Below are 26731 nucleotides of genomic sequence, written 5' to 3' on the forward strand. Positions count from 1 at the left end.
CTCTGAATATTGTGTGGGAAACAAACTTGCTGCCTTTGATAGCATAACATACTTGCGTGAAGCCAACACACTTGGCCTCTTTTGACCTCTTCCTGTGCTACTTTATTTGTATGCTGAGTTCTGGTCTTCAACTGACAGCTAGCATTTGTTCTTGCCAAGAAGCATTTCTGCATGGGTATACAGCTTAGGTAACCAGCAGGCACTTCCAGACAAAACCACCTTTCAGCATCTGCAGCTGCAGAGGGATAAATAACAACATAAATGTTCTTTCCTCATTCTTCCCTTTCCCAGTTAAGATAACCTATATTCAATTCATAAAGCCATCTCTGTGACAATCACTTTCCTGTAAAAGCTCTGGACCAGTTTTTCTCATCCAGAACCTCATCTTTTTTGATTAGGCCTAAGTCTAAAATTTGAGTTCTTTGAAGTGTATGCTGCCTCTAAGTATAGGACTATAACTACTGTGCATAAAGAACTTTTTAAATTACAGTGGTATTGTTCTTCAAAGTCTCCTACTCTCTACAGGCCTTTAAGAAAGATCTTCCTTATTTCTCTCAACCTTAGAGTATTCTATTCCTGTTTTTTTAAGTTGTGTGTGCAATAGGGAACAGACTTCAAAAGCTTTAAGGAGAAAACTGATTTGCAACTTTCTTGAAAAAGTACAAGGTTTTGCTAACTACGTCTATGCTATAAAATAAAAAAAACTAGTTTTCATAGTTCTCAGAACAATGGCATTTTCTAGAAACTGGGAAAATAATGTCATCCAGTTAAGCCTCTCTTTACTATTACCCACTACCAGAATTTAAAGGTTTGGCTGCACCACTGTTTCACAGAAAGGAGGAGAATGAAACATGAAGTTTTGTTTAAGGTACAATTCTTAATGACATGAAGACTGAACTCTAAAGTTTCAGCATTCATATTTAACTATTTACACTCAACAGAAAAGCAGCCTACCAACCAGTACCGCAGCAGCCCTAGCGGTAACAGATATACAGACACAGAAAGATGTTCTCCAAAACATATTTTTTAATGTAATCTGCATCTGGAGCCTAAAGAGAGTAAGAACAGAGAAATATGCTTGTTATTCCCTTTTCACATTACTGTTACAACTAAATTTCTTCACATGAAAAAGAAACTCCAATATTTCCATACATGGAGCTAGCCCTGCATAGGAAGTCTTTGTGATAGAACACAAATACCATGTTATTTATAACCAAAACAGCAATAACTTTTCATTCAGCCCTCACTGAGTGCTCAATTCACAAAAGCCAAGAGATACGAGCAGTCTAGTATGTCTCCCACCAATTTTTCCAAAATTACTTTGAAGCATTAAATACCAACTGGTTTCATCATAATCACAGAAGATGGAAATTAGTGTGTAGTGTGTAGTCTACTTACATTTGCCAACATTTTAGAGTGTAGCAGGCATTGCACTCTGTATTTCAAATCGTGAGGAAGCTATTTCAAGAGCAGTTATATCCTGCTGCTGTCACCTTGCAGTTGATATAAAACTCATGAGAGGCACATTTTTAACTCATGAGGCTTTTACCTTTCTTATAAATCATCCTGTAAGGATTTTGCTACGCCACTCTATTCCTTTTTTAAAATTAGTGTTTTGTAAAAATGGAAACAGGTTTATTTTAATGAGTTGTAAACCAGTCCATAAGAGACAGATCTTTGGGGACTCTGAAAACACAAAATTACTTCCTATCCAGTGACTGCTGTAAAGTACATATGGAAAACTAACTGTTGCCTTGCATTTCAGAATGTGTCTTTACATTGCATTTAAAGAGAACAAAGACACCAAAGACAGCTGGAATCTTGTTACCAGCATAAACGGTACAAAAATAGGAATAAAGTCTTATATAATTTAGTAAGAAAAGCATTTATTTTATTTTTTTTTTAAGAGAATACAATTAATCTTCTTGGATCAAGTATTTCATTTGAAACCCAAGACAATTAGAAGAAAAACAGCTTTAAGCATTTATCCCCTACCCCCAAAAAAATACAACTTTGGAGGTCTCAACAAGCAAGGAGGTATCAGTGTCTGTCTCTAGAGAGCCATACTGTGAACTGTATAATCAATTATAAAAGCTGTTACAGCCCTGCGGGGCGTACAATTTTTTCAGCAGTGTTCCCAATATTTTTTTGCATTGGTAGATCAGAAGCAGTATGTTTCAATAGGGAAAAAAAAAAAAGAATCCCAAATAGGAAGAAAAGAGAAAAATGAGAAGAACAGGAAGGCCTAAACACAGGCCTAAATGGACTTGTTGACCTTCTGGAGCAAAAGCCCTGTAGGTACACCCTGTAGGCCCACCACTGAAATGAAATATCAAGTCAAAAATAAGCAGTATGCTATACCACTAAATTTACAAGTAAACTATATTCTATCCAACTGAAATAATATTCACTTTAAGACATCTGCATAATAAATTCTAGTCTATTAATCAACAGTAAAGTGCTGAATTAAATTAATTACCTGAATTGCACTCACATTTATGATCTTTATTTATAGATTTCTTATCAAGTCAAAAGAGCCCTTTCTGTTGTAAAAGCTTAAGCTGTTGTGCAAATATTATAAAAATAGGTACTTTAATTAGGAGCTATATACACAACAGAACTTCTGCTTTTTGTCATGTAGAGCTGACATAGCAGAGGTGAAAAAGCCATGCAAGTACTGATAAAGACACTTAAAATGAATTAGAAAAGACAATGCTATAGAACTTCCAACATCCTGCCATACAGCCAGTTACTATATTAGATGATGTCTCAATGTGGATAAATAAGCATCATGCCACCAACATGCTTTAGTTTCTTATATAGATAATGCTGATTTGTAAATTTTAAACTACACCATACATTTCATCTATTTCTCATTAAAGTGTATCATTAAGTTTGAGGTTAAACTTTGAACAACTTCACATCTAGTCACATAACCAGCACAAACAAGACATTAGTGCAAAGGGGAAGGTGTCAATTGTACATAATGAAGACTCCTCCCCTAACTGCACAATGCAATAAAACATTTTCAGATTTAAAGTTCAAGTGGACTACAAAGAGAAAAAGTGAGATATTCTCCCAAATTCAGAGCAAATTTCCAGAGGATCAGAAGAAAAACAAACTCCATTACAGTAGTGAAAAAGTCAAACCCAAATTTGAAGAGCTGGTAAGTAACTCCAAAATTTATCATGCTATGAAGACAGCATTCTTGGAAAAGCTCCAAACAAACTCCAAAATCGGCATTTAAGTTGAAATTGGCCAAGTGCTGCATAGAAATATGCTCACACGCAACAGTCATGTTTAAGCCAGTGCATAGAGAAGATAAAAGCACTTATGGTAGCTGCAAATGTTAACAAGTCCATACAACTTATACAGTTCAGCAATGAGTCCATAGAAAAAGTAAGAGTAGAAATGCTCAAGCAAAACCAAAAAGATGACCTTCCAACTGTATACAATCCACACAGTTATAGTAAAGACACCAGTGGAAGATACTTAACTCAGTCCCAAACACCAACAGGCAAGTAAGACCAGAATAGACAAGCCTTTGGCAGACAATTTTAAGAGTCTAAATATGACATTATATTTCTAAATAATCCACAAAATATATTATATGGACTATTCATATTAAATACTAGGTACCCAACTCTGCAGATCTGATACTAACAATGCTTTAGCCAATAAGAGCAAGATGAAGCAAGCTAAGAGAATGCTGGTGTATCATAACAGTGCTCAAGGAAAATATCATGAAGTCATGCTTCAAAACCAGTATTCTGGCACTCCACACTATCATCTATGGAGCAAAACAAAGTTCTCTAGTTTTTCAGGGATGTGCCCCGTGTAGCATATGTTATGATTCGCTATTACACGGGCAGCAAGACATTGCAAAGTAGTATGATTTATTGGCTGGATTAAATTTTTTGCTATTTCCTTTTCATCCAGTAAATCACTAGGAGTTTGTTTATGTGAGTTGGTGGCATCAAAGTGAGAACCTGACTTGATAAGAAGATTCATGATGTCTGGATGGTTGTTCAGTGCAGCAATGTGTAAAGGACTGTTGTTATCAAAGTCTCTGACATTTACATCAGCACCACATTCCACTAGGATAGCAGTAACTTGTAGAGAGGGGAATTTACAAACTGGGTAGCGACCCACACATGTAGTTTTATTGTCAACAGCAAGGTGAAGTGGACTAAAGTTATTCTTCCCTTTAGGCTGAAGCTTAAGAAACTTGTAAATAGTCTGTTTCTTAAAATGCTCCTGTTCTGAGGTGCAAGGTACTTTCTCCAACAAGCAAATTAAATGCAAGATGATGGAAAGGGCTTTGTTCAGCTGTATTGGATCAGGAGAACACTGGGTTGCTTTCATGGCCCGTTCTATTTCAAGAACACTTTTGCACAGTATACCCATGAGATCATCAAATGTGACAGTAGTGCCTAGCAGGCCTTTTGCCCTGTCCTGAAGCATGAAGGAAAAAAGCTCAGCAAATGATAGCAAACTGCTGGCTGTCATTGGGCTCAGTGGATCAAGATTGCTCTGCTGTATGTCCAAAGCATATTTCCATAAATGGATACAACGCTTGAAGTTTCCAGAGTCAGCATAGACAGCACCTCTGTATCTAATATAGTAGGATGTATCTGGGTGAGAAGGACCAAGAATTCGTTCTCTAATTAATAGTGCTTGCATTCTCATTTCATCAGGGTCTGCAATAAGATTTTCTAGCTCTTCCGAGCTGTTTACTTCTTTAGCATAACCGTATGCCATAATTAGTGTTTGTGGCACAGGTTTGCTCAGGATATTAGTCCTATCACTGTATCTCATTTCCATAGCTCGCTTCCAGTATTTCAAGGCACCAAGCAGATCCCTCTTTTTGTCCACAAATGTTGCTCCTAGAAGTTCCAGGGCATTTATGCGCTCAGCCTTACTGGTCTGCACATGCTGTGTCAGAAAGTCCACGATATTTGTATGGCCTGTCACACTAGCTGACAGAAGGGGAGTCATTCCGTAACCATCCTTTTCCATTTTAGCACAATACTTCAGAAGCATCTCCATGATCTCCAGACTTCCAGATTCCGCACAGTCATGTAACGCTGTGTTTCCTGCAAGAGAATACAATTACACAAATCATAATCAAGCTATAGTCTGAACTTTGCACTCTAACAGTTTTAAAGTAGTTTAAAAATCACCAAACATTAATACTTAATAAAAAGGAGCTACCTGTTTTGACATCTATGGTCTATGAAGGTTTACATGACAAGTCAAAATATCCAAGATCTGATTAAGTATCAAGGCTGATAAGCAATTATACAAACCAAAACATTTTATATTATTGCCTGAAAGAATGAAAGAGGTTTTAAGGACCTCTTTGTCTCATTATTTCAAAAAAGCAAACCCCACCATAATTAAAACAGAATTCCTTACTACATAAAAACCACAGGAGCAGGCAATTCCTTAAGAGTCAGGCAAGCAGGGTAAAAGACCAGCTTGGCTGAACAAGGTGCTCCTTATAGAGCTCAAGAGGAGAAAGAAATTGTACACTCTCTGAAAGCACATTCAGTCTTTGAAGAAAGATTACAGAGCTGTGGTTCATGTATGCACGGAGAAGACACAAAAAGACAAAGCTCAATTAGAGCTGAAACTGGCCAGTGCTGTTAGACAACACAAATGCTTTATGTATGTTAATAGCAAGAGGTGTAAAGAGAAAAAAAGAAACCAGACCAATATATGTTGAAGATGGTTTAGTAAGAATGATAAAAAAAGTGGAGGCTTTCAATGTTTTTTTCTGCCCCAGTCTTTAATAATATGGATAGACCTTGAGATGCCCAGTCCCCAGAGTTGGAGGACTGAGTGTGGGAACAGCGACTTTGAATTTGTGGACAACAAAATTTTAAGGGACCAGCTGTACCAGCTGGAACATTCACAAGCAGTGAAGGAGCTAGCGGATGTTACGGCAGGAACTTCTCTATCGTCTACCAAACAGTCTTGGGAGGTCCCCGCTGTCTGGAAGCTAGCCAGTGTTATTCCAGTTCATAGGAAAGACATGAGGGAAGATCCAGGAAGCTACAGATCTGTTAGTCTAATCTCAGGTCCTGGAAAAATTACAGAGATTATACTGGATAGTACTGAAAGGCATTAAAGGACAATGCAATCATCCATCAGCATGGAGAAGTCCTGTTTAACCGATTTGATATCCTTCTATGATAAGGTCACCTTCCTGGTGGGAGAAGGTGATGGCTGTACTTTTTCTGGATTTTAGTACGGCTTCTGATGCTCCCCTCACAGCATCCTTCTGGACAAACTGTCCAGCTCTGGAATACGCAGGTTCACTGTGTGCTGTGTGAGGAACTGGGTCAACAGCAGGGCTCAAAGTGTTGTAGTGAATGGGGCTACCTATATCCAACAGGTCACCAGTGGTGTTCCTCAGGGCTTAATTCTAAGGCCAGTTCTGTTCAGTACTTTTATCAATGATCTGGATCTAGCTGATCACTGTAGATCCCTTCCAGCTAAAATATTCTGTAAGAGATTTTGTATCTGCTTTCAAGTATGAAACAGAAACTTAAGCTGTCTGTCTCCATGTTGTTTCACTTTTCCCGTCTTCCTCTGTCAAATTTCCCTTCCTCTCTATCCCCAGAAATGGTTAAAAAATAATGAGATCTGTATGAAAATTAAAGCTGGGCTAACTCAGTATTGGCTTTGCATGCCTCTATACTATAACCCTTCTTCTCTCCATCTACCAGACATTTTGACTTACACATTTTGAAGCAATAACTGTTACAACAGGCCCTTCGTCTCAGCTGGGGCCTGTTGAGACTGCCAGTATATTCTGAGGGAGCTGGATAATTTGCCAAGCACATGTATAGACCCAGACAAACTATTCTTAATGCTTTCTTAGGTCTTTAACCCAAAGTCCCAAGTTAATTCTTCTACTCCTCTGGTTAGGATTACCACAGGCAAAAAGGGAAAAAAAAATCCAACCAAGAACCTTCAACACATAACATCTAAGTGTCTAATCATTTACATGCAGATTATTTCCCATTTGCATGACATTGCAGAGTTTTTTATTTAAAGGCATTCGCATTCTAACACTGTGTGGGAAAGTTTCTAGAAAGCACTAGTGTCACCTGTTTGAAAACCATATTCACAGAAAATTACAAAGCAAGCATTGGACACCACAGTTAAACGATTTAACTATGAGGCTTCAACAAGATGAAAATTTTGCCTTTAAAATTACACAGTTTATATTTACCTTGCTCTTCCATAAGGTGTTATACATTCTACAAATTCAGGCATAGCATTTTTCAGCCTTCCACTGATATTAAATTATTAAGTGAAAGCTTATGTAAAAATCCCACCCCCAATTAAAGAGATCTTACATCATTAGCCCTGCAAATTGCAGTTATCTGCGCATCAGATCATCAGTTGCTGTGACACTGTTAGTACATTTTCATATTCACTAATGAGACCTTCTTTTATAAGGGTTCTCTGCACGTTTGGATTTGGCTTTTTAAAGCTGAGAGAGAAGTTTCCTGAAACTTCCTTATTTGCATTTTTAGTAGGCTTTTTTTTTTTTTTAAATGCCAACAAGTCAGCTATTGATAGTATGCTTTGCTATTGTATTTCCAGTCTCTTAAGACAACTACAGTGGGTTAGGAAACAGAACCAGAAAAAAACCCCAAAACAGAAAAACACAGAAAATATCAGATTGTTTCATTAACAGATTGCAAGTTTCACTTGCAAAACATTCCTTTCATGAAACACTTGTAAATAGCAGCCAGCAATTATATCACTAACAAGTAGGTTGAGGAAAACACCCCAAAGTGACACCTGAAATTATCTCTTAGATCAAGATCCACAAAGCTAAAAGCAGTTAGTACAATAACAAGTTTGTTAATTTGGCATCTTTATAGATAATTCCCTCTGTCCTTATCACACACCACAGAACAGAAAATGTCAATACCTTTAAATGCGTAACATGGGAAAGTGTCAAATGCAACAAATACAAACTCGCCAATGCCCATACTTTTAAGTCTTTTTACTACGCTGGAGAAAGTCCAGTTGGTACGTAGCTTCAGCAGACATCCTAGAACTAAAGACTGGCTGTTCCCTCAGTCCATCTGCACTTCTGCACTCAGTGATGAAGACAAAAAACAGATGCATGTGGGTGCTGGCTGAGCCACCAGTTAATACAGCCATTTCAGAGTGTATGCAAGTCCATCCCATGCATCAGAGCTCCACAACACTGGAATTGGCACCTATTTTTTACCTTCAAGTCTGTATTTTCCAGGTATTTTAAAAGTCGTAGAATAAAATACAAATAAGCCAAAAGGTATTAACACTACCAAAGTTCCTACTATTGCTTCACATCTACTAATACACATTTTTCTGGCTTTGACAATAGGATCACTGGCACCTATTCATATTACACATTGTAGACCCATTGCCATATAATGCTGCTCTTGACACTCTTAGCAATTGCCAGCCATATATGCTATGACATATTGCTACTAAAAAAAAAATCCACATAGATAAACTTGGCCATTGTCTGGTGTCCTGGGTTTAGCAGCAGCAGTCATTTTTTCTCCTTCTTGGTAGCTGGTGCAGTGCTGTGTTTTGACTTTCGGGCTGGGAACAAAGCTGATAAAAATGATGTTTTGGTTTGGCCAAGGACTTTGTGAGTCTCATGCTCTGCCAGGGGAGGAGGGGGAGGCCGGGGGAGGAAGCAGAGACAGGACACCTGACCCAAACTGACCAAAGAGGTGTTCCATACCACAGCACGTCATGCCGGAGGGGGAACTGGGGGGGAACCCGGGAGGAGAGGGGGGGTCGGCCGGGTCGGACTGGCGGTTCGGCGCGTGGTATTGTACTCCTTTCCTTTGCTGTTTTCTCTTGTCATTGTTGTCGTTGGTGGTAGCGGTGGTGATTCGTATTGTACACTACTTGCTAGACTGTTCTTATCTCAGCCCGTGGGAGTTGCATTCCTTCGATTCTCCTCCCCACCCCTCTGGGAGCGGGGAAAGGGGGCGGCAGCCCCTGGGGAAGGGGGGGGGGCGGACTAACGCCTAGCACCACTCACTGGGAGTAAGTGAACAAGCTGTTTGGTTGGGTTAAACCACGACAGTTCTTTTTGGCGCCCAACGTGGGGCACGAAGGGGCTGAGATAACAACAGATCTGACCGGATTAATAGTCACTCATCACAATGCTGATTTATTGGCTCTCAAAGTTGTTCCTCTTGATCAGCTTCAGAATGTTGTAATTTACTTAGATCTGGTATTTGCTGTATTAGTGTTTTTCAAGTGTGGGGCTTGGGCTAAAGTTCTTGTCTCAGTGTACTTTATGATGATGACTTGTAACACAATAGAATTATTGATCATGAAACTTATCTGGTTTATGTTCCCAGTATGGTCACCACCTTTATACTTTGGGAGGTATATAATAGAAATGCTTAGCAATTACACATATTCTTTCTCCTTCTCGGGTGGTCAACCTGTGAAGGAGGCATTCTTTTACCCTCCCATTCCTCCCCCCAGAGCACTTACAGCATCATTTGAGAGTTTTGAATGGCCTTTTAATGCTATTGAGACTTGTTTGCTGATTGTGATGGGGATCACCATGTTGGCACGTATACAGAGTGTATTTTGGCCACAACTATTTCATCTGTTTTCAAAAGTTAAGCAGAGTCAGGTTTGGGTCTTGTCTGGGGTTAAACAACGAAGTAGGAGGACCAAGAGATTTTCTCTGAGGCTGGACAGCCATGAGTGGCAGGGTGTGTGGGACAGTATGGGCAAGTATCTAGGTCAGTGGGCCCCTCCAGTACTTTGGAATTTCACCACCGAACAACTGCAAAATCCAGAAGAATTAGTAAAACACTTAAATGAGGTGTGTGGTCAGTCTGGCCATACCAGAGACGGACAAATCATGGCAACGTGCTGGGGCTTGGCCTACGCTTACAGGGCCATGTTCAATGCTTTCCAGCACCTTCAAAAGGAAAAAAATGTCGCTGGATCTGAGGGCAAAGCAACAGCCAGTACAGATACTCCAGCTCCAAGTACAGCAGCTACACCACCCCCAGCAACAAGTACAGTCGCTACTCAAACCACAGTGATAACAACTGCAACTAAACCAGAGGACCAATTCGTACCAATATCGGTTGCCCCTGTACGCAAGAGAAAAAGCAAAAAGGAGGCAGGAAGGTTAAAGCAAGATGAAGAAACAATGTGTTCACTACTCGATCCAGAACATGATCAGGAGTCATCATCACATGATGAAGAAGAAGAAGGAGAGGTGACTTCTCGACTTCGGACCTCAACCGAGCTACAGAATATGCGAAAAGATTTTACCCGTCAACCAGGGGAGCACATCATCACCTGGTTGCTCCGATGCTGGGACAATGGGGCCGATGGTCACGAACTAGAAGGTACAGAAGCCAAGCAGTTGGGATCACTTGCTAAAGAAGGGGGAATTGACAAAGCAATTGCAAGAGAGAAAAAGTCCCTCAGTCTTTGGAGGCGGCTCTTGGCAGCTGTCAAAGAAAGGTTTCCATACAAGGACGATGTTATGAGTCGTTCGGCCAAGTGGACTACTATAGACAAAGGTATCCAGTCTCTGAGAGAATCAGCCATCGTAGAGATGATCTATCACATCAAGCCGAATAACGGGAATATACCCATAGATCCAGATGAAGTCGAATGTACACGACCCATGTGGCGAAAACTTACACGGAATGCACCATCATCATACGCCCATTCATTGGCAACAGTAACCTGGAATGACATAGTACCACTAACAGTGGATGAAATGGTTCATAAACTCCGCGAGTTCGAAGACAATCTCACCCCTTCCATCATCTCAGCTGTGGAAAAACTGTCCCAGGATCTCAAACAATTGAGGGACGATATATCTGACTTATCCAACTCCTCGCGTGTACCAACACGCATTTCAGCTATTAGCAAAAGGCGTCCCACTGTTCGAGAAAGGAGATACAAGAGGTATACACCACGGTCTACCCTATGGTTTTACCTGCGGGATCACGGAGAAGACATGACAAAGTGGGATGGAAAACCTACTTCAGTTTTGGAGGAACGGGTGAGTGAATTGAAAAGAGGAGCAAAGGCCAAGACTGAGCGTCCCATGAGAGCTACGGCTTCAGTCTCTGGTGAGCAGTTTCCCAGGTGGAATGGAAGAGCTGATCTTACTCCAGCTCCTGTGATAAAGAAGAATAATCCCTTTCAACATGACTTAAGCGTCCAATCCTGTGATGACTATTAGAGGGGCCCTGCCTCCAGCCAGGTGGAGGTAGGGGACAATCGGATTTACTGGACTGTGTGGATCAGATGGCCTGGCACATCAGTCCCACAGAAGTATAAGGCTCTAGTAGATACCGGTGCACAGTGTACCCTGATGCCATCGAGCTGTCAAGGGGTGGAACCCATCTATATTTCTGGAGTGACAGGAGGATCCCAAGAGTTGACTGTACTGGAGGCTGAAATCAGCCTGACTGGGAGAGAATGGCAAAAGCACCGTATTGTGACTGGCCCAGGGGCTCCATGCATCCTTGGCATAGACTACCTCAAGAGAGGGTACTTCAAAGACCCAAAAGGGTACCGATGGGCTTTTGGTATTGCTGCTTTGGAGACTGAAGAAGTTGAGCAGCTGTCCACCTTGCCTGGTCTCTCAGAGGATCCTTCTGTTGTGGGGCTGCTGAAAGTCGAAGAACAACAAGTGCCAATTGCAACCACAACAGTGCACCGGCGGCAATATCGCACCAACCGAGACTCCCTGATTCCTATCCATCAGCCGATCCGTAGACTGGAGAGTCAGGGAGTGATCAGCAGGACCCGCTCGCCCTTTAATAGCCCCATATGGCCAGTGCGAAAGTCTAATGGAGAGTGGAGACTAACAATAGACTATCGTGGCCTGAATGAAGTCACACCACCCTTGAGTGCTGCCGTACCAGACATGCTAGAACTTCAGTATGAACTGGAGTCAAAGGCAGCCAAGTGGTATGCCACGATTGATATTGCCAATGCGTTTTTCTCAATTCCTTTGGCAACAGAGTGCAGGTCACAGTTTGCTTTTACTTGGAGGGGTGTCCAGTTCACTTGGAACCGACTGCCCCAGGGCTGGAAACATAGCCCTACCATTTGCCATGGACTGATTCAGACTGCACTGGAACAGGGGCAAGCGCCAGAACACCTGCAATACATTGATGACATTGTAGTGTGGGGCGATACAGCAGAAGAAGTCTTTGAGAAAGGGAGGAAAATAATCCAAATCCTGCTGAAAGCCGGTTTTGCCATAAAACGAAGTAAGGTCAAGGGACCTGCACAGGAGATTCAATTTCTGGGAATAAAATGGCAAGATGGACGTAGACAGATCCCCACAGATGTAATCAACAAGATAACAGCAATGTCTCCACCAACTAATAAGAAAGAAACACAAGCTTTCTTGGGTGCAGTGGGGTTCTGGAGACTGCACATCCCAAATTACAGTTTGATTGTAAGCCCTCTCTATTACGTGACCCGTAAGAAGAATGATTTTAAATGGGGACCTGAGCAACAACAAGCCTTTGAGCAAATTAAACGCGAGATAGCTCATGCAGTGGCCCTTGGACCAGTTCGGACTGGGCCAGATGTAAAAAATGTATTGTACACCGCAGCTGGGGAGAATGGCCCTACCTGGAGCCTCTGGCAGAAAGCTCCAGGAGAGACTCGAGGTCGACCCCTTGGTTTTTGGAGTCGGGGATACAAAGGATCTGAGGCAAGCTATACCCCAACTGAGAAAGAGATACTGGCAGCCTATGAAGGGGTTCGAGCTGCTTCGGAAGTGATTGGCACCGAAGCACAGCTCCTCCTGGCACCCCAGTTGCCCGTGCTAGGCTGGATGTTCAAAGGCAGGGTCTCCTCTACGCATCATGCAACTGATGCTACATGGAGTAAATGGGCTGCACTAATTACACAACGAGCTCGAATAGGAAATCCCAGTCGTCCAGGCATTCTAGAAGTCATCATGGACTGGCCAGAAGGCAAAGATTTTGGGATGTCACCAGAGGAGGAGGTGATGCGTGCTGAAGAGGCCCCACCATATAATCAGTTGTCAGAAAGTGAAAAGCAGTATGCCTTGTTTACTGATGGGTCCTGCCGTATTGTGGGAAAACATCGGAGATGGAAGGCAGCTGTATGGAATCCTCGACGACAAGTTGCAGAAACTGCTGAAGGAGAGGGTGAATCGAGTCAGTTTGCTGAGGTGAAAGCCATCCAGCTGGCCCTGGACATTGCTGAATGAGAAAAGTGGCCAGTACTTTACCTCTATACTGACTCATGGATGGTGGCAAATGCCCTGTGGGGGTGGTTGCAGCAATGGAAGCAGAGCAACTGGCAACGCAGAGGTAAACCTATCTGGGCTGCTGCACTGTGGAAAGATATTGCTGCCCGGGTGCAAAACCTGGTGGTGAAGGTACGTCATGTAGATGCCCATGTACCCAAGAGTCGGGCCACTGAGGAACACCAGAACAACCAACAAGTGGATAAAGCTGCTAAGATTGAAGTGGCTCAGATGGACTTAGATTGGCAACATAAAAGTGAATTATTTTTGGCCCGGTGGGCCCATGACACTTCAGGCCATCAGGGCAGAGATGCAACATATAGATGGGCCCGTGATCGAGGGGTGGACTTAACAATGGACACTATTGCCCAGGTTATTCATGAGTGTGAAACATGTGCTGCCATTAAACAAGCCAAACGGTTAAAACCTCTTTGGTATGGAGGACGATGGCTGAAGTATAAATATGGGGAGGCCTGGCAGATTGATTATATCACACTGCCACCAACCCGCCAAGGTAAGCGCCATGTGCTTACCATGGTGGAAGCAACCACCGGATGGCTGGAAACGTACGCTGTGCCCCATGCCACTGCCCGGAACACTATCCTGGGCCTTGAGAAACACATTTTGTGGCGACACGGCACCCCAGAGAGAATTGAGTCAGACAACGGGGCTCATTTCCGGAATAACCTTATAGACACTTGGGCCAAAGAGCATGGCATTGAGTGGGTATATCACATCCCCTACCATGCACCAGCCTCTGGGAAAATCGAAAGGTACAATGGGCTGTTAAAAACTACACTGAGAGCAATGGGTGGGGGAACTTTCAAGCACTGGGATACACACTTACCAAAGGCTACCTGGTTGGTCAACACTAGAGGATCTGCCAACAGAGCTGGCCCAGCCCAATCGGAACTTTTACATATTGTAGAGGGGGACAAAGTTCCTGTGGTGCATATGAAGAATTTGCTGGGGAAGGCAGTCTGGGTTATTCCTGCTTCAAGTAAAAGCAAACCCACTCGTGGGATTGCTTTTGCTCAGGGACCTGGATACACTTGGTGGGTAATGCAGGATGATGGGGAAGTCCGATGTGTACCTCAAGGGGATTTAATTTTAGGGGAAAACAGCCAATGAACTTAATTGTATGTTGTTGCCTGCTGTGTAATACTTTAATAGCCCATCAACCAGATGTCTTCAGGCCACCAGCGACTAGCCCTGACTTCCCTCCAACCATCATCCCAAGAGAGAGCGAACTTTGACAGAACCGGACAAGTTCTACAGTAAGGGAATGATCAGCATCAGCAGGCAACGACCCAATACTGCACGCGGCCTCTCCTGTTCTGAAAGACTGTTACAAGAGATGGCGCCTGACATCATGGACCAGATGGAATCAGCAGCTTTATAGGGACTAGTCTTTGCACTAAGATAGAAGTGCACTGAGATCGGAGTGATGGTATATTGAAAATGTAGGATCTGAGCATGACGTGAATGGTATGGAATAAGGGGTGGATAATGTCCTGGGTTTAGCAGCAGCAGTCATTTTTTCTCCTTCTTGGTAGCTAGTGCAGTGCTGTGTTTTGACTTTTGGGCTGGGAACAAAGCTGATAGAGGTGATGTTTTGGTTTGGCCAAGGACTTTGTGAGTCTCATGCTCTGCCAGGGAGGAGGGGAGGCCGGGAGGAAGCAGAGACAGGACACCTGACCCAAACTGACCAAAGAGGTATTCCATACCACAGCACGTCATGCCGAGGGGGGAACTGGGAGGGACCCGGAAGGGGAGGGGATCGGCCGGGTCGGACTGGTGGTTCGGCGCGTGGTATTGTACTCCTTTCCTTTGCTGTTTTCTCTTATCATTGTTGTCGTTGGTGGTAGCAGTGGTGATTCGTATTGTACATTAGTTGCTAGACTGTTCTTATCTCAGCCCGTGGGAGTTGCATTCCTTCGATTCTCCTCCCCACCCCTCTGGGAGCGGGGAAAGGGGGCGGCAGCCCCTGGGGAAGGGGGGGGGCGGACTAACGCCTGGCACCACTCACTGGGAGTAAGTGAACAAGCTGTTTGGTTGGGTTAAACCACGACATCTGGGTAAATTCAGGTCCTATCCAACAGTCTGCATGTCATTAATTTATAAGGCAGCTATGCAGAGCATATGGAAATATGTTTAAGGCTCCACAAAATTTCAGTACTCTGCACAGCTGCATGTCCTTAGTTTAAAAAAAAAAATGTATTACAATTTTTTACTTTGGTTTAAGCAGCTGTTACTGACAGCATAACAGAAGTAGTGTAATTTTTTAGCTACTTATATTTTAGGAGGCCTTAGAGTTAAAATAACCATAGTTATTTTAAGCCACGTACAAATCAACAAATGAAGGCCATCACCACTAACTCTTAGTGGCTGCACCTCACTTAGGTTTTACTGGATGTGACAGGTACCATTGTAAAAGCCAACAAATTTTTAAGAGTGGAAATGCTGATGGTGTAGACAAATAATTGAGAACTGCCAATTTAAAAAATAACAGAAAAAAAACCAAAAACCAAAACAACAAAAAAAACCCCACCACATATACATAAACCCCAAGAAATAACAAGATTAGCAGCCATCTACACATAAAAGTGCATCAAGTGTGAAATTTTAGAAGAACCCAAAAGAAAAAGAAAACTTTTATCCTGCTCTATGTTTGACATACTGAGCAGGAATTGGAACAGCTCAAGTAAGTATGGCAAATCAACCATTATTCTGTGAATTAACTCAGTAATTTCAGAACTACTGTATTGTCTATAGAGACAGGAATATACAGTGGCTGAACACAAATCAGCAGTTAATTTTTGTAACAAACTAAAAGCCAACACTACATCTACTGTTGTATTAAAAAAGGAGAAGGCTGGAAAACTTGATATTCCTTCTCTTTGATAACAGTTTTCCAAGAGACATATACAAAGATGTTGGTTAAATTACTTTTTTTTTTAAATGTGTGAATGGTTATTTCAAAGTAGGTTTCAATAAATTTTCTTAATCCAATTTTTACTTCAAAATTTTCTGCAGGGATTTAATTACATACAGAAGACAGTTAACATTACAACAACATGAAAGTTTCATTGTTCTTGCACAGAAATAAAATTAGACTGGATATGATTCCCTGCTAGAAAGCAATTCCCACTATCATTAATACTCCTTACAAATGCTATCTGTATTGCACTTTACTATTCATATTATCTAGTAACTTCCTCTGATTAAAAAAAGCAACAAAGAAATGAAATAACCCTACCTCCAGCCCTTCCAAATCTTGCAAAAACAAAGTAAGAAAATAGGTATGGTCAACTGACACCATACCTTCATGTTTTATTCTTTTGTTACTTTTTAAAGCTAGTATGAACACTACACAGACCTAATTCTCTAACTATCCACTGTTACCAAAAAATGATCAGAGTAAGGGTTTAGCATCCAAATTCATAATTAGGCCATTTCTTTCTATGTCAGAAGCGAATAATTCCCAAAATAGACTGGTAGTGTGTGACATGGGAATGAAAGAAAATGAAGCAGTCACACAGAAAGTGACTTGAAGCCAACCAAGTACATCTATTTCCTAACACAAAATGCTTGGTTTCTGAGTAGTAAGATTTATATTATAATTTAGGATCAATCTGACTTCATATTCAAGATGTTTAAGCATAAGAGAAAAAAGATTTCATTTAAATGACTGGTCAGTATGTAAAATTACTCACATGTGTATATTTTTGTAGCCTTACAAATTAATTTAGTCACTTTTATAAAGTTGTTCATGTAACATCAATTTTTTTTCCTAACACATCACTTAAGTAACTAAGAGATTCACTGATTACAAAAAAATAAATGTATTACTATGTACATACAAACATGGACAGCGCACAAGAAAACTGCTATAGATCCCTATAAATAGTTTGAATGACAAAGAAAAGCTAAAGGTATGTGTTCCCTTTAGAAGAAATTAAGAAAAAAAAATGAGAAGAACTGCTAATCTCAGCAAGTTATTTCAATCTAGTTTCCATATGCTGTAAGGGAACAATTGCTCCGTCGTTCACCACAGCACTTCAAAAGAACTTGCATAATCAAGATTACCCATACAAAGCATGCTGTTCTCCATTTAATTTCAACATAAACTCTTTTTTAGTTGAAATTATTGAATTTGTTTCTTTAAACTGTATCCTCCTTATTTACAAACATTCCTACTGAAGTTCAGTTTCCACAGCATCAAGCATGAAATATCTCAAAAATGGAGTGCACTACATCATTAATACCAACAAAAAACCAAACAACAAACCCAAAACAACAACAACAAAAAAAAAGCCAACAAAACACCTAAAAACCCAAACCAGAAAAAAGACCCTAAACACTTTTAGAGCAAGGGTTTATTCACTGGGTAGGGAAAAGAGAGGTTTTGTTTGGGTTTTTTTTTGTTTTGTTTTGTTTTTTATTCTCCCCCCCTCCCCAAAAACGAATCTTTGCAAGCAGACAAGACTGGCAACCTCAGAAGAGAACAAACCTTTCAGATTCTTTCATGTTTACTGCAAGAGAAAATTAATTTTTAACACAAACTAAACTACACTGATCATAGAGCAAAAAGTGAAAGTCTCTTTAATCTTCCTGTTTCTGGGTCTGCCAAGTCTGTAAAAGGTTTTTTTCCTTTACCAGCAGGTTTGAGGGTTATGCTTTCCAGTATCCCACATAAATGACAAGACTGAAATAACACCAGCCCTTGATATAGTACTACTGTATGTATAACCTTGACACAATACCCATAGGGACTGAAGTCTGTATGGTTTTATAGTTTCCAAAGTGAGGAAGCAAAGTCAACAAGCCTTGTCCTCCACATTATTTTACAAAATTATGCTGATCAATTACTGTCCCAGTAGAATTTAAGAACAAGATTTGAATCATAGTGTTATTCTGCATTTTTGAAAAATCAGTGAGTCCCTCCAACCGCTATGGTAGTATGGAGCACCATAAATGATGCAGTCAGGGCTTGAAACCAAATGCTCCTGTGCAGTACTCGAAAGACACCTAAAGGAGCACACAGTCCAGCAATCCTTAGGAAATGTTCTTAATACTCAGGAGAAGAAAAATGAGCCTTTGGGCCAGCAGACTAGTCTGCTAACTGAAGAAGAGGGACAGAAGTAGTAAAGAGCACTAGTAGAAACCACTAATATCACCCTGAAGACAAAGAGACCACATACCAAGCAGCTGTGTACTTTAACTGCAGAACGAAGGGGATGAGTATCAGCTGCTATAGCAAGTCTGGTGGAAAAGGATAAAGCATAACCTGAATTACCAAATTGTGCACTGCTCATTTTTAAAATGCAAGATCTGAGTGTCCTGGCTGGAATTAGAACAGGAAGGTAAGATCCCTATAAACAGTCTGCATGCAAAACAGAATCACAAAAAAATCACCGAATGGTTTTGGTTTGAAGGGACCTTAAAGCTGATCCAGTTCCAACCCCTGCCATGGACAGGGCCACCTTCCACTAGACCATGTTGCTCCAAGGCCCATCCAACCTGGACTTGAACACTGAGGCAGCCAGTGTCTCATCACCCTCACAGGGAAGATGTTTTTCCTAATGTCTAAAATCAAATCTCCTCACCTGTCAGGTTAAAGCCATTGCCCCTTGTCCCTATCCTTACATGCTGTTGTAAAAAGTCCAGCTCCAGAGTTCTCGTAGGTCCCATTTAGACCCTGAAAGACTGTTATAAGGTCCGCCCTGAGCCTTCTCTTCTACAGGCTGAACAAGCCCAGCTCTCTCAGCCTCTCTTCATAGCGGAGATGCTTCAGCCCCTCATCATCTTTATACCCTCATCTGTATTCACTCAAGCAGGTCCACGGCACTCTTGTGCTGAGGGCCCCAGAGCTGAACACAGGACTGCAGGTGCGGTCTCATGAGAGCAGAGGGGGGAAAAAATCACCTCCCTTGAGGTGCAAGCTCCTGGGCTGCAAGTGCACACTGAAGCCAGCTCATGTTTTTCTCATCAACCAACACCTCCAAGTCCTTCTCCCCAGGGCTGCTCTCAATCCAGTATCCACCCAGCCTGTATTTGTGCTTGGGATTGCCCTGACCCAGGTGCAGCACTTTGCACTTGGCCCTGTTGAACTTTGGCTGGTATTGGCTCACCTCTCAAGTCTGTCAAGGTCACTCTGGATGGCATCCCTTCCCTCCAGTGTGTAAACCACATCATACAGCTTGGTGTTGACAGCAGACTTGCTGAGGGTGCATCAATCCCACTATCCGTGCCACTGACAAAGACATTAAAATGCCAGTCCCTGAGGAACCACTTAGACCTTGCGCTATTGACCACGACTCTGAGTGTGACCATCCAGCCAATTCCTTATCAACAGTAGTCCATCTGTCAGATTCCTCTCTCTTGACTTTAGAGACCAGGATGTCATGCACGACAGTGTCAAATGCCTTTGTATAAGTTCGGGCAGATGCTGCTAGTCACCGTTCCTTTATCCACCAGCACCGTGGTGGCATTCGATGGAAGGCCATCAGTTTTGTCAGGCACATTTTGCCCTTAGGGAAGCCACACTGGCTGTCACCAACCACCCCCTTCTTGTCCACATGCCTTAGCACAGTTTCCATAAGTTTCTGCTCCATGATCATGCTGAGCACTGAGGTGAGACTGCCTGGCCTGTAGTTCCCCTTGCCCTCCCATTTCCCTTTTCAAAATGAGGATTATATTTCCCCTTCTCTGGTCAGCAGGAACTTCACCGGACTGTCATGATTCCTCAAATATGATACATGACAGCTCGACAACTACATTTGCCTTCTTTATTACAACAATTATATGAAATAATTTATTCTAAGCATAAAATCCAACAAACACAGCCCCAGGTATATCCTCCATGGAGCCCAAATCTGTAATTTGAAGGCCCAAGGATTGCTATCATTGCAAGTACAAGCATTTCCCTTCCTACACATAGCAGCCAAACAAAGACTGTGCACAGAAACACATCAGTGAAACACTGTATTCAGGAATACAGCAGTCAATTCTGAACATAGTAAGGAAGCACCACTCTTAACAGGTCACTGGCAGGCTTTGCAATGGAGCAGGAGAAAACTTAATGCAGCTGACACAGGAAACATCCTTCTCATCCAGCACAAAGGTAGGTAGGTCTGTGCTTCACTTAAGCAATTGCTCTAGAGTGAGAAATATCCCACCCTTCTTAACCCACGTATCAGTTTCCCCCCCCACCAACACTGTTCTTGTTATACTAAACATTTGTTAAGACCTCTTTTGTTTACATGTCTGTTGTCTATGTGCTTCATAAAAGTTTGGGGAAACTGTGAAAGTTCAGATTGAAAAAACAGAAGAAACAAAGAAAACTAAAGGCTCATACTTCAAATTCAGAACCACTGGGCACCTTTCACAGTAGAGCACTTACCTACACTATGTTACCTCCCCTCTTCACCACCATGTCCTGTGAGACAGTGCCAGACTGACCATCTACCTCAGGGCTGCATCTGATCTGGTTCAGACTCTGAAGCCCATGAGTATCTAACTCTCTAGCTGTGCTTTTGCACTTTCGAAACAGACATTCAAGAACATCTGCAGCTGAATTTCCATAGTCCAAAACACAGCTGTGGGATTCTGCCTGTATTTTAGAAGCAGGATTTCACTGTATGTTTTCACCTGCTCTGTTATATACTCTGCCTCTGTTGTCACCCAGACTTTTAGATGTTTGTGAACTTACCCATTTTCTCACCTTTCCCTGGAACTCTCAAAACTTTTTCATGTCTTTCCAAACTTTAGATTTTCCTGGGCTTTATTCACATCTTAAAGTTCTACCTTGCAAGATTATGACCCAGTGGAAAAGCAAGGAATAGTTCAAGTAATTTTGCCCACATCTCCCCTTCTCTCTCACTTCTTTCCCCCCTCTGTCCCCATTTTAAGAATAATATCTGGAAAAGAAAACATACTAATCTCCCACAAGAGCACATCTACTGAAATTACATAGTTTTGTTTGTATAGTGTTGCCATTTTAAAATGAACCAAAACTTACAGTAACTAAAGCTTTCACATCTTTCACAGAACAGCAGGCTTCCCTGTACATGGCCCAGGCAAGGGTCTATTTAAAAAGAATTCAGACACAATACAGAGCAACAACTTTTCCTACTCAAGAGCAGAGCACTCAGGTTCTCTTTAACTCCCCATCACAAGGGCAGGGAGGAGTACAACCTGAAAATAATACACAAAGTCTTTGAGGTGGACGTGAAAAAATAGAATCAATCCTGTTGGAAATACTAATTTGGAAATTAATAGGTACTGAGCATGCTTGCAAAACAGAGCCACTGCAATACCCATACTGCTGCAATACTTAGGGCTATCGGTTTTCCTGTCTTTCCACTGCCGACTTTCACTTTCAGATTTTATAGCACTTTCTTTCTACCCCACTGCTGCTTATTAAACAATTTCAGAGATCAAACTGCTTTAAGATGCCAAAAAGAAAAGGTGTATTTGCCTCGTATCAGCAGCATTTCCACATACAAAAACTTATTCCACATACTTGATACCCATTTTGTACACACATCCATTTGTACACATGGCAGTCTAAGTATAAAATGAGTTTTAATGAGCTAAAGCATACCCAACCCAACTTTTTCAAATTTAATTTAAACAAGGATCAGTTACACTTAATGAATCTTTGCTCATGGGCTTTGTGCGAGTCACACAGAAGCTAAAGGAAGCAGAGAGGAAGGAATTAAGAGAGAAAATTCTCAGGAGTGCGTGGCTGCCACTCAGTCGTCTCAACAAAAGCAAATAACACTTATGCACAAGTGAGTAAGGACCAGTATAGTAAAGCCTACTCCACCAACACAAAATGAGGAGAAAAGAGCTGCAGAGATATATAATTTTCTCTTTCACATCATTCAACTGCACTGCTCTGTTCGCACCTAACATATAAAGGGATAGGTTTAAAGCTAAAAAGCAATACACAGTTTATATTTAGCTATTCCAAGAACCCTATCTTGAAAAATTACATTTTTATCCCATCACCAGTCCATGATGATTCATGAGCAACCTTATGTCCTTACAAAGGAAGATTTATTTTGTTCTGCCCACCTTTCTGACAAATTTGTAGTTTAGTTTTCTTTACATTAAACCCACATATCTGCACAATTTGCTGAAAGAAAGGCATATTTAACTGAACAGTTTTTCCAAGAATTACTCTCATATTTGGTATTTACCAGTATCATACAACAATCTAGACATAAATTATACTTTAACAGAAGTAACTTTAAGGTATAGTATACTGTTAAAAATGTAATTTGCCTAAAACAGGCAGTGGAAACTGCCTTTTGCACTACAAAAAGGTTTATTAGCAAGTTCGTAACATAAATATCTCAAAGACAGGTGCCAGACTCTTTTCAGTGGTGCCCAGAAACCAGATGAAGAGCAACGGCCAGTAATTAAAACACAAGTGTCACCTCAACACAAGGAAGAACTCACTTACATTGAGGGTGGCAGAGCACTGAAACAGTGTGGGGTTGTGGAGTCTCCCTCTCTGGAGACATTAAAAACCCGCCTGTACGAGTTCCTGTGTAACCTGCTCTGGGTAGCCCTGCCTTGGCAGGGGGTTGAACCAGATATCTCCAGAGGTCCCTTCCAATCCGAACGATTCTGATATAAAAGCTGCTGAAGCACAATCCTAGCTCAGTGAGCTAAAAAATCAACTGTAATCTCCAACAACAGGTATGCTTTTCAAGCAAATATCACACCCACATACAAGTTTGAGATGTAATGAAAAACAGTGGTTAAACCGAGAGAGCCACATAATTACGATCACAGCAAAAATGCCAGAAATCTTCATTTTGAATTATAACACCAGGATAACTAAACAGGTGCACAGAGGTATCATTTGTGATCTGCCTACCACTAGGAGTCCTTCTGCTTGGATTACAGTCACCTGCAGCTTCATTATTTTAATCTTCATGTATGTTTTTGTTTTCTAGCACTGAAAAAGGCCCAAAATTATTTAAGAATCTGGAGGAAAAGGACGTCAAAGAGCGAAGTGGTTATTCATTTCCAATGCAGAAAATATTCTCTCTCCTTTATGCACCTTTTCTGTATCAGCCTTATTGCTATAGGTCAGTTTTATGTCCCGCATATCTGTATTGTTAAGAAATAGTATGAAGAACAAGAATACATGCTGATATATTTGAATATGTCGCTACACCAACATCTATAAAGAGGAGTTAGCAGTGTGTTCATTAGCTTTTTGCATACACATAAATGTGAATTTTCATGACTGTCTTTTTAAGAATTATGGGGTTAAGATTAAAACGTGTGAATTCAGAATGAAATTATACAACCTGTATTAGCAAAGGAGTAGACAAAAGAAGAGTAAGAACATTACTAAATACACTTCATCTCTTTCTCAACCACCTTACGAGACTAAAAGAATATTTTTGGATGTCAGCCTCCTGACAAAGGTTAAATGAGTAACCTCACCCTTATGCATCACAAGGAAAGGGAAAAAAAAACCAACCCAAACTTACCTTTAACACTTTTTCTGTTAACATCAGCTCCTTTCTCAAGTAAATACTGAGCAATTTCTTTGTGGCCTTTGTAACATGAGATCATCAAGCATGTATGCCCATGACGATTGGATACTTCCAGGTCTGCTTTGTGCTCCACAAGGTACTTTACTATCTCCAGGTGACCATCAAAACAGGCAGCTCTAAGCGGTGTTGAATTTGTCAGAGTTGTGTTGTTGACAGATGCACCATGATCTAACAGACACTGCACCACGTTCAAGTGGCCAGCTGCAGATGCTGCCCATAATGGCGGAGCCCCTTCTATGGTCTCACCATCAAAATTCACAGAACCACCAACTTCTATCGATGCAGAGCAGTGGTCCAACAAGTATTCCACCATGTCAAGGTGACCATAACGGGCTGCCATCAGAAGTGGTGTGGCACCACTGGTTTTTTCTGATATCAGTAGGGCTACCTCTTCTCTTGTTTTGCTTGCCAGCAGCTTAGAGAGGAGCCGCAGCTTGCCATCACGAGCTGCATTGAACACTGCTGTCTTTAGATCCATCTAGTCTGCACCTCTCTGCCTCTTGAAGGACACACGCCTGCCTTTTTCAGGGTCAAAAGCTTACTGGATACACACAGCCCAAACAGTGTCCTCAGCTTCTCAGAAGACTTTCATTTAGACGGGTCAACATGGAGATTCCAAACGGGGTCCTGACAAAGCACAGGCTGTGCTTGCTATGAATCTGCAAGAGAAAGAGTTCTGGATGTTTTCACCTCCTACTTCACAGACAAGTAACCGCAACTGTGCTTTTTCTACAGCTACATTAACTTGCGTCTGCGGTGTGCCAACGTCCAGCCGCCTTCCCTGGGACGTTCCCAGGCATCGCGGCGCCCCAGAGAAAACCTCCTGGGGGGGTGGGGTGGTGATCCTACCAGCCTGTTATCCATACGAGAAGCAAAGAAATCCTCTTCTCCCTTACAGCGCTAAGAGCCCTGCCCCCGATTTGTTCTGAGGTGCGGCTTGAAGAGCTCCCGCTGCCTCAGGGAGCAGACACGTCCCGCACAGGGAAAGCCAGCGCACACCCCAGCTAAGCCTCAGAGGAGAGCCTGCGCCTGCCTTTTCACTCCCTAGCAGCTCCCGCCCGCCCAGAGGATTCCGGCCCTCCTCAACAAGCCCTTCCCGCACCCCTTCCCCTCAGCGCTCCTTCAGGGACCACCCCGACCTCCCTGCCCACCCGGGCCTGCGCATTACCTTCCCAGGACGCTACCGGCGGGCCTCCAGCCGCGCTCGATCCAGCTCCTCCGTAACAGCCGTCCCCACAAACCAACAACCAGACCTACTCTGGGGTGCGGCGCAGCACCGCCTCTTCGGCGAACAGAGACCAATCCGAAAAGGGCGCGGGCGCCAGCCAGCCAATCGCAGCGGGGTTGGGGGCGGGACTACGCCGCCGCTTAAGCGCTTGCAGGGGGCGGCAGAAAGCCGCCAGGAGGGGAGATCGATCCCCGCGGCGCGCCCCCTGCAGGGCGGGGCTAGCTCTAGGGGCGGGGCTAGTGGTGTCTGAAAAGCCAAAGGTGTTCTTTACTGAGAAGGGGGCAGAACAGGGAAGGTGTGTTTGCCGCATCCCTGGCAGTGTTCAAGGCCGCGTTTGACGGGGCTTGGAGCAACCTGGTCTAGTGAAAGGTGTCCCTGCCTGTGGCAGCAAGGTTGAAATTGGGTGAGCTTAAGCTCCTTTTTCACCAAAACCATTCTATCTGCAAGCTTCAGAAAGGAGGGACACCATACACACAAACTTGGAGAAGACCAATTGACATTAATGGTCAGTCACTTGGACATCAATTTGCAATGTGACCTAGTAGTCTCTCCACCTCCAAAAAACCCTAGAAAACCATCACCAACAAAGAGAAAACATTCAATTTGCAATTTTATGTACAAAAGCACTGTATTATAGCCTGGGTTGCTGTTTGTCCCTTTTAGCAGACTGGTTCATACGTTGGTTTTGTCCACAGGCCTCAGAACCAGAAAGATGAAAACTGAAGATGAGGATTTAGAGAGCAAACAAAGTGATTAAGGAGCTGGTGGTATTAATTTGAAGAATGGGGTTGACTGAAGAATAGGGTGGATTGAAGAGTGGGGTTAATTGAAGAATAGGGTTGTAAATAAGTAACTTCAAGGACGTTAGGCTTTGTTAGCAACTATAGAGAAAATTACTAAGATAAGCGTTGCCAGAACCGCTGGTGGTAGTACGACAATGACGCTAAAAGAAAGTGATGAAGAAATAACCACCAGGGTCATAAAGCCCACTACCACGTTTTAGTGTGCATGCAGGAGGTATTCTCTAAAAGTACGATGTAATGTATGTAACCTAATGAATATGTATGTTTAAGGGCAATATAGTCACAGCCTGGTTGATGCTTGGATTAGACACTCTAGGAGGAGTGATCCCCATGTCTTCCGGTGCCACAATAAACAATACCAGCTTGTCAACTTAAACATTGTTGCCTAGTTCCTGGAGATATCTCTGAATCAATTTGGAACCCCAGATGGGACCCTTTTCTGCTTGGCTGCAGGACCCGCTGAGGACAGGGCTCCCTAGGGCCCCCGGGACAAATTTCCCCAGAGGGACCCCTTGACTCACTCGGATCAACTGCGGGAGCAGACAAGGACCATCACTATCATTGTAAAGATATTCTTTTGATTGTTTTGTTTTACGTCATTCTGTAAGTCATAGGAGACGTCCTATGCAGGAACACCGATTAGTGTGCCATAAGGCGTAGGAGACATCCAATACAGGAACATGGGAACGTGGTTAATAGTCCATAAGGAGTACGCAGGAATAAGAAAGCCTTCTGTAAATCGAGATAGAAAAATCTCATAGATAAGGCATATAGCCAGCTCCTAGCATCAGTTTGG

At 42.4% G+C, this 26731-nt stretch overlaps 1 protein-coding gene across 2 annotated transcripts; it reads right to left on the reverse strand.

Moving 5' to 3' along the window:
* Window positions 1–1004: 1004 nt before the first annotated feature.
* On the reverse strand, window positions 1005–25168 carry FEM1C (fem-1 homolog C). 2 transcript variants are annotated; one of them, XM_061369142.1, is made up of 3 exons: window positions 25073–25168; window positions 23839–24563; window positions 1005–5096 (listed from the first exon to the last, which is right to left on the reverse strand). In XM_061369142.1, the coding sequence occupies exons 2-3, from the start codon at window positions 24380–24382 to the stop codon at window positions 3787–3789; spliced, it is 1854 nt and encodes a 617-aa protein (XP_061225126.1). In that variant the 5' UTR covers window positions 24383–24563; window positions 25073–25168; the 3' UTR covers window positions 1005–3786. The 2 variants fall into 2 exon arrangements, with proteins under 2 accessions (XP_061225126.1, XP_061225127.1); XM_061369143.1 differs by lacking the exon at window positions 25073–25168 and adding an exon at window positions 24650–24746.
* Between the last annotated feature and the right edge of the window lie 1563 nt (window positions 25169–26731).

This window comes from Neopsephotus bourkii, unplaced genomic scaffold (genome assembly GCF_033783945.1).
Source record: "Neopsephotus bourkii isolate Nb327-2 ecotype Australia unplaced genomic scaffold, CSIRO-AGI_Nbou_v1 NB_1476, whole genome shotgun sequence".
In the NCBI taxonomy this organism is placed as follows: Eukaryota; Metazoa; Chordata; class Aves; order Psittaciformes; family Psittacidae; genus Neopsephotus; species Neopsephotus bourkii.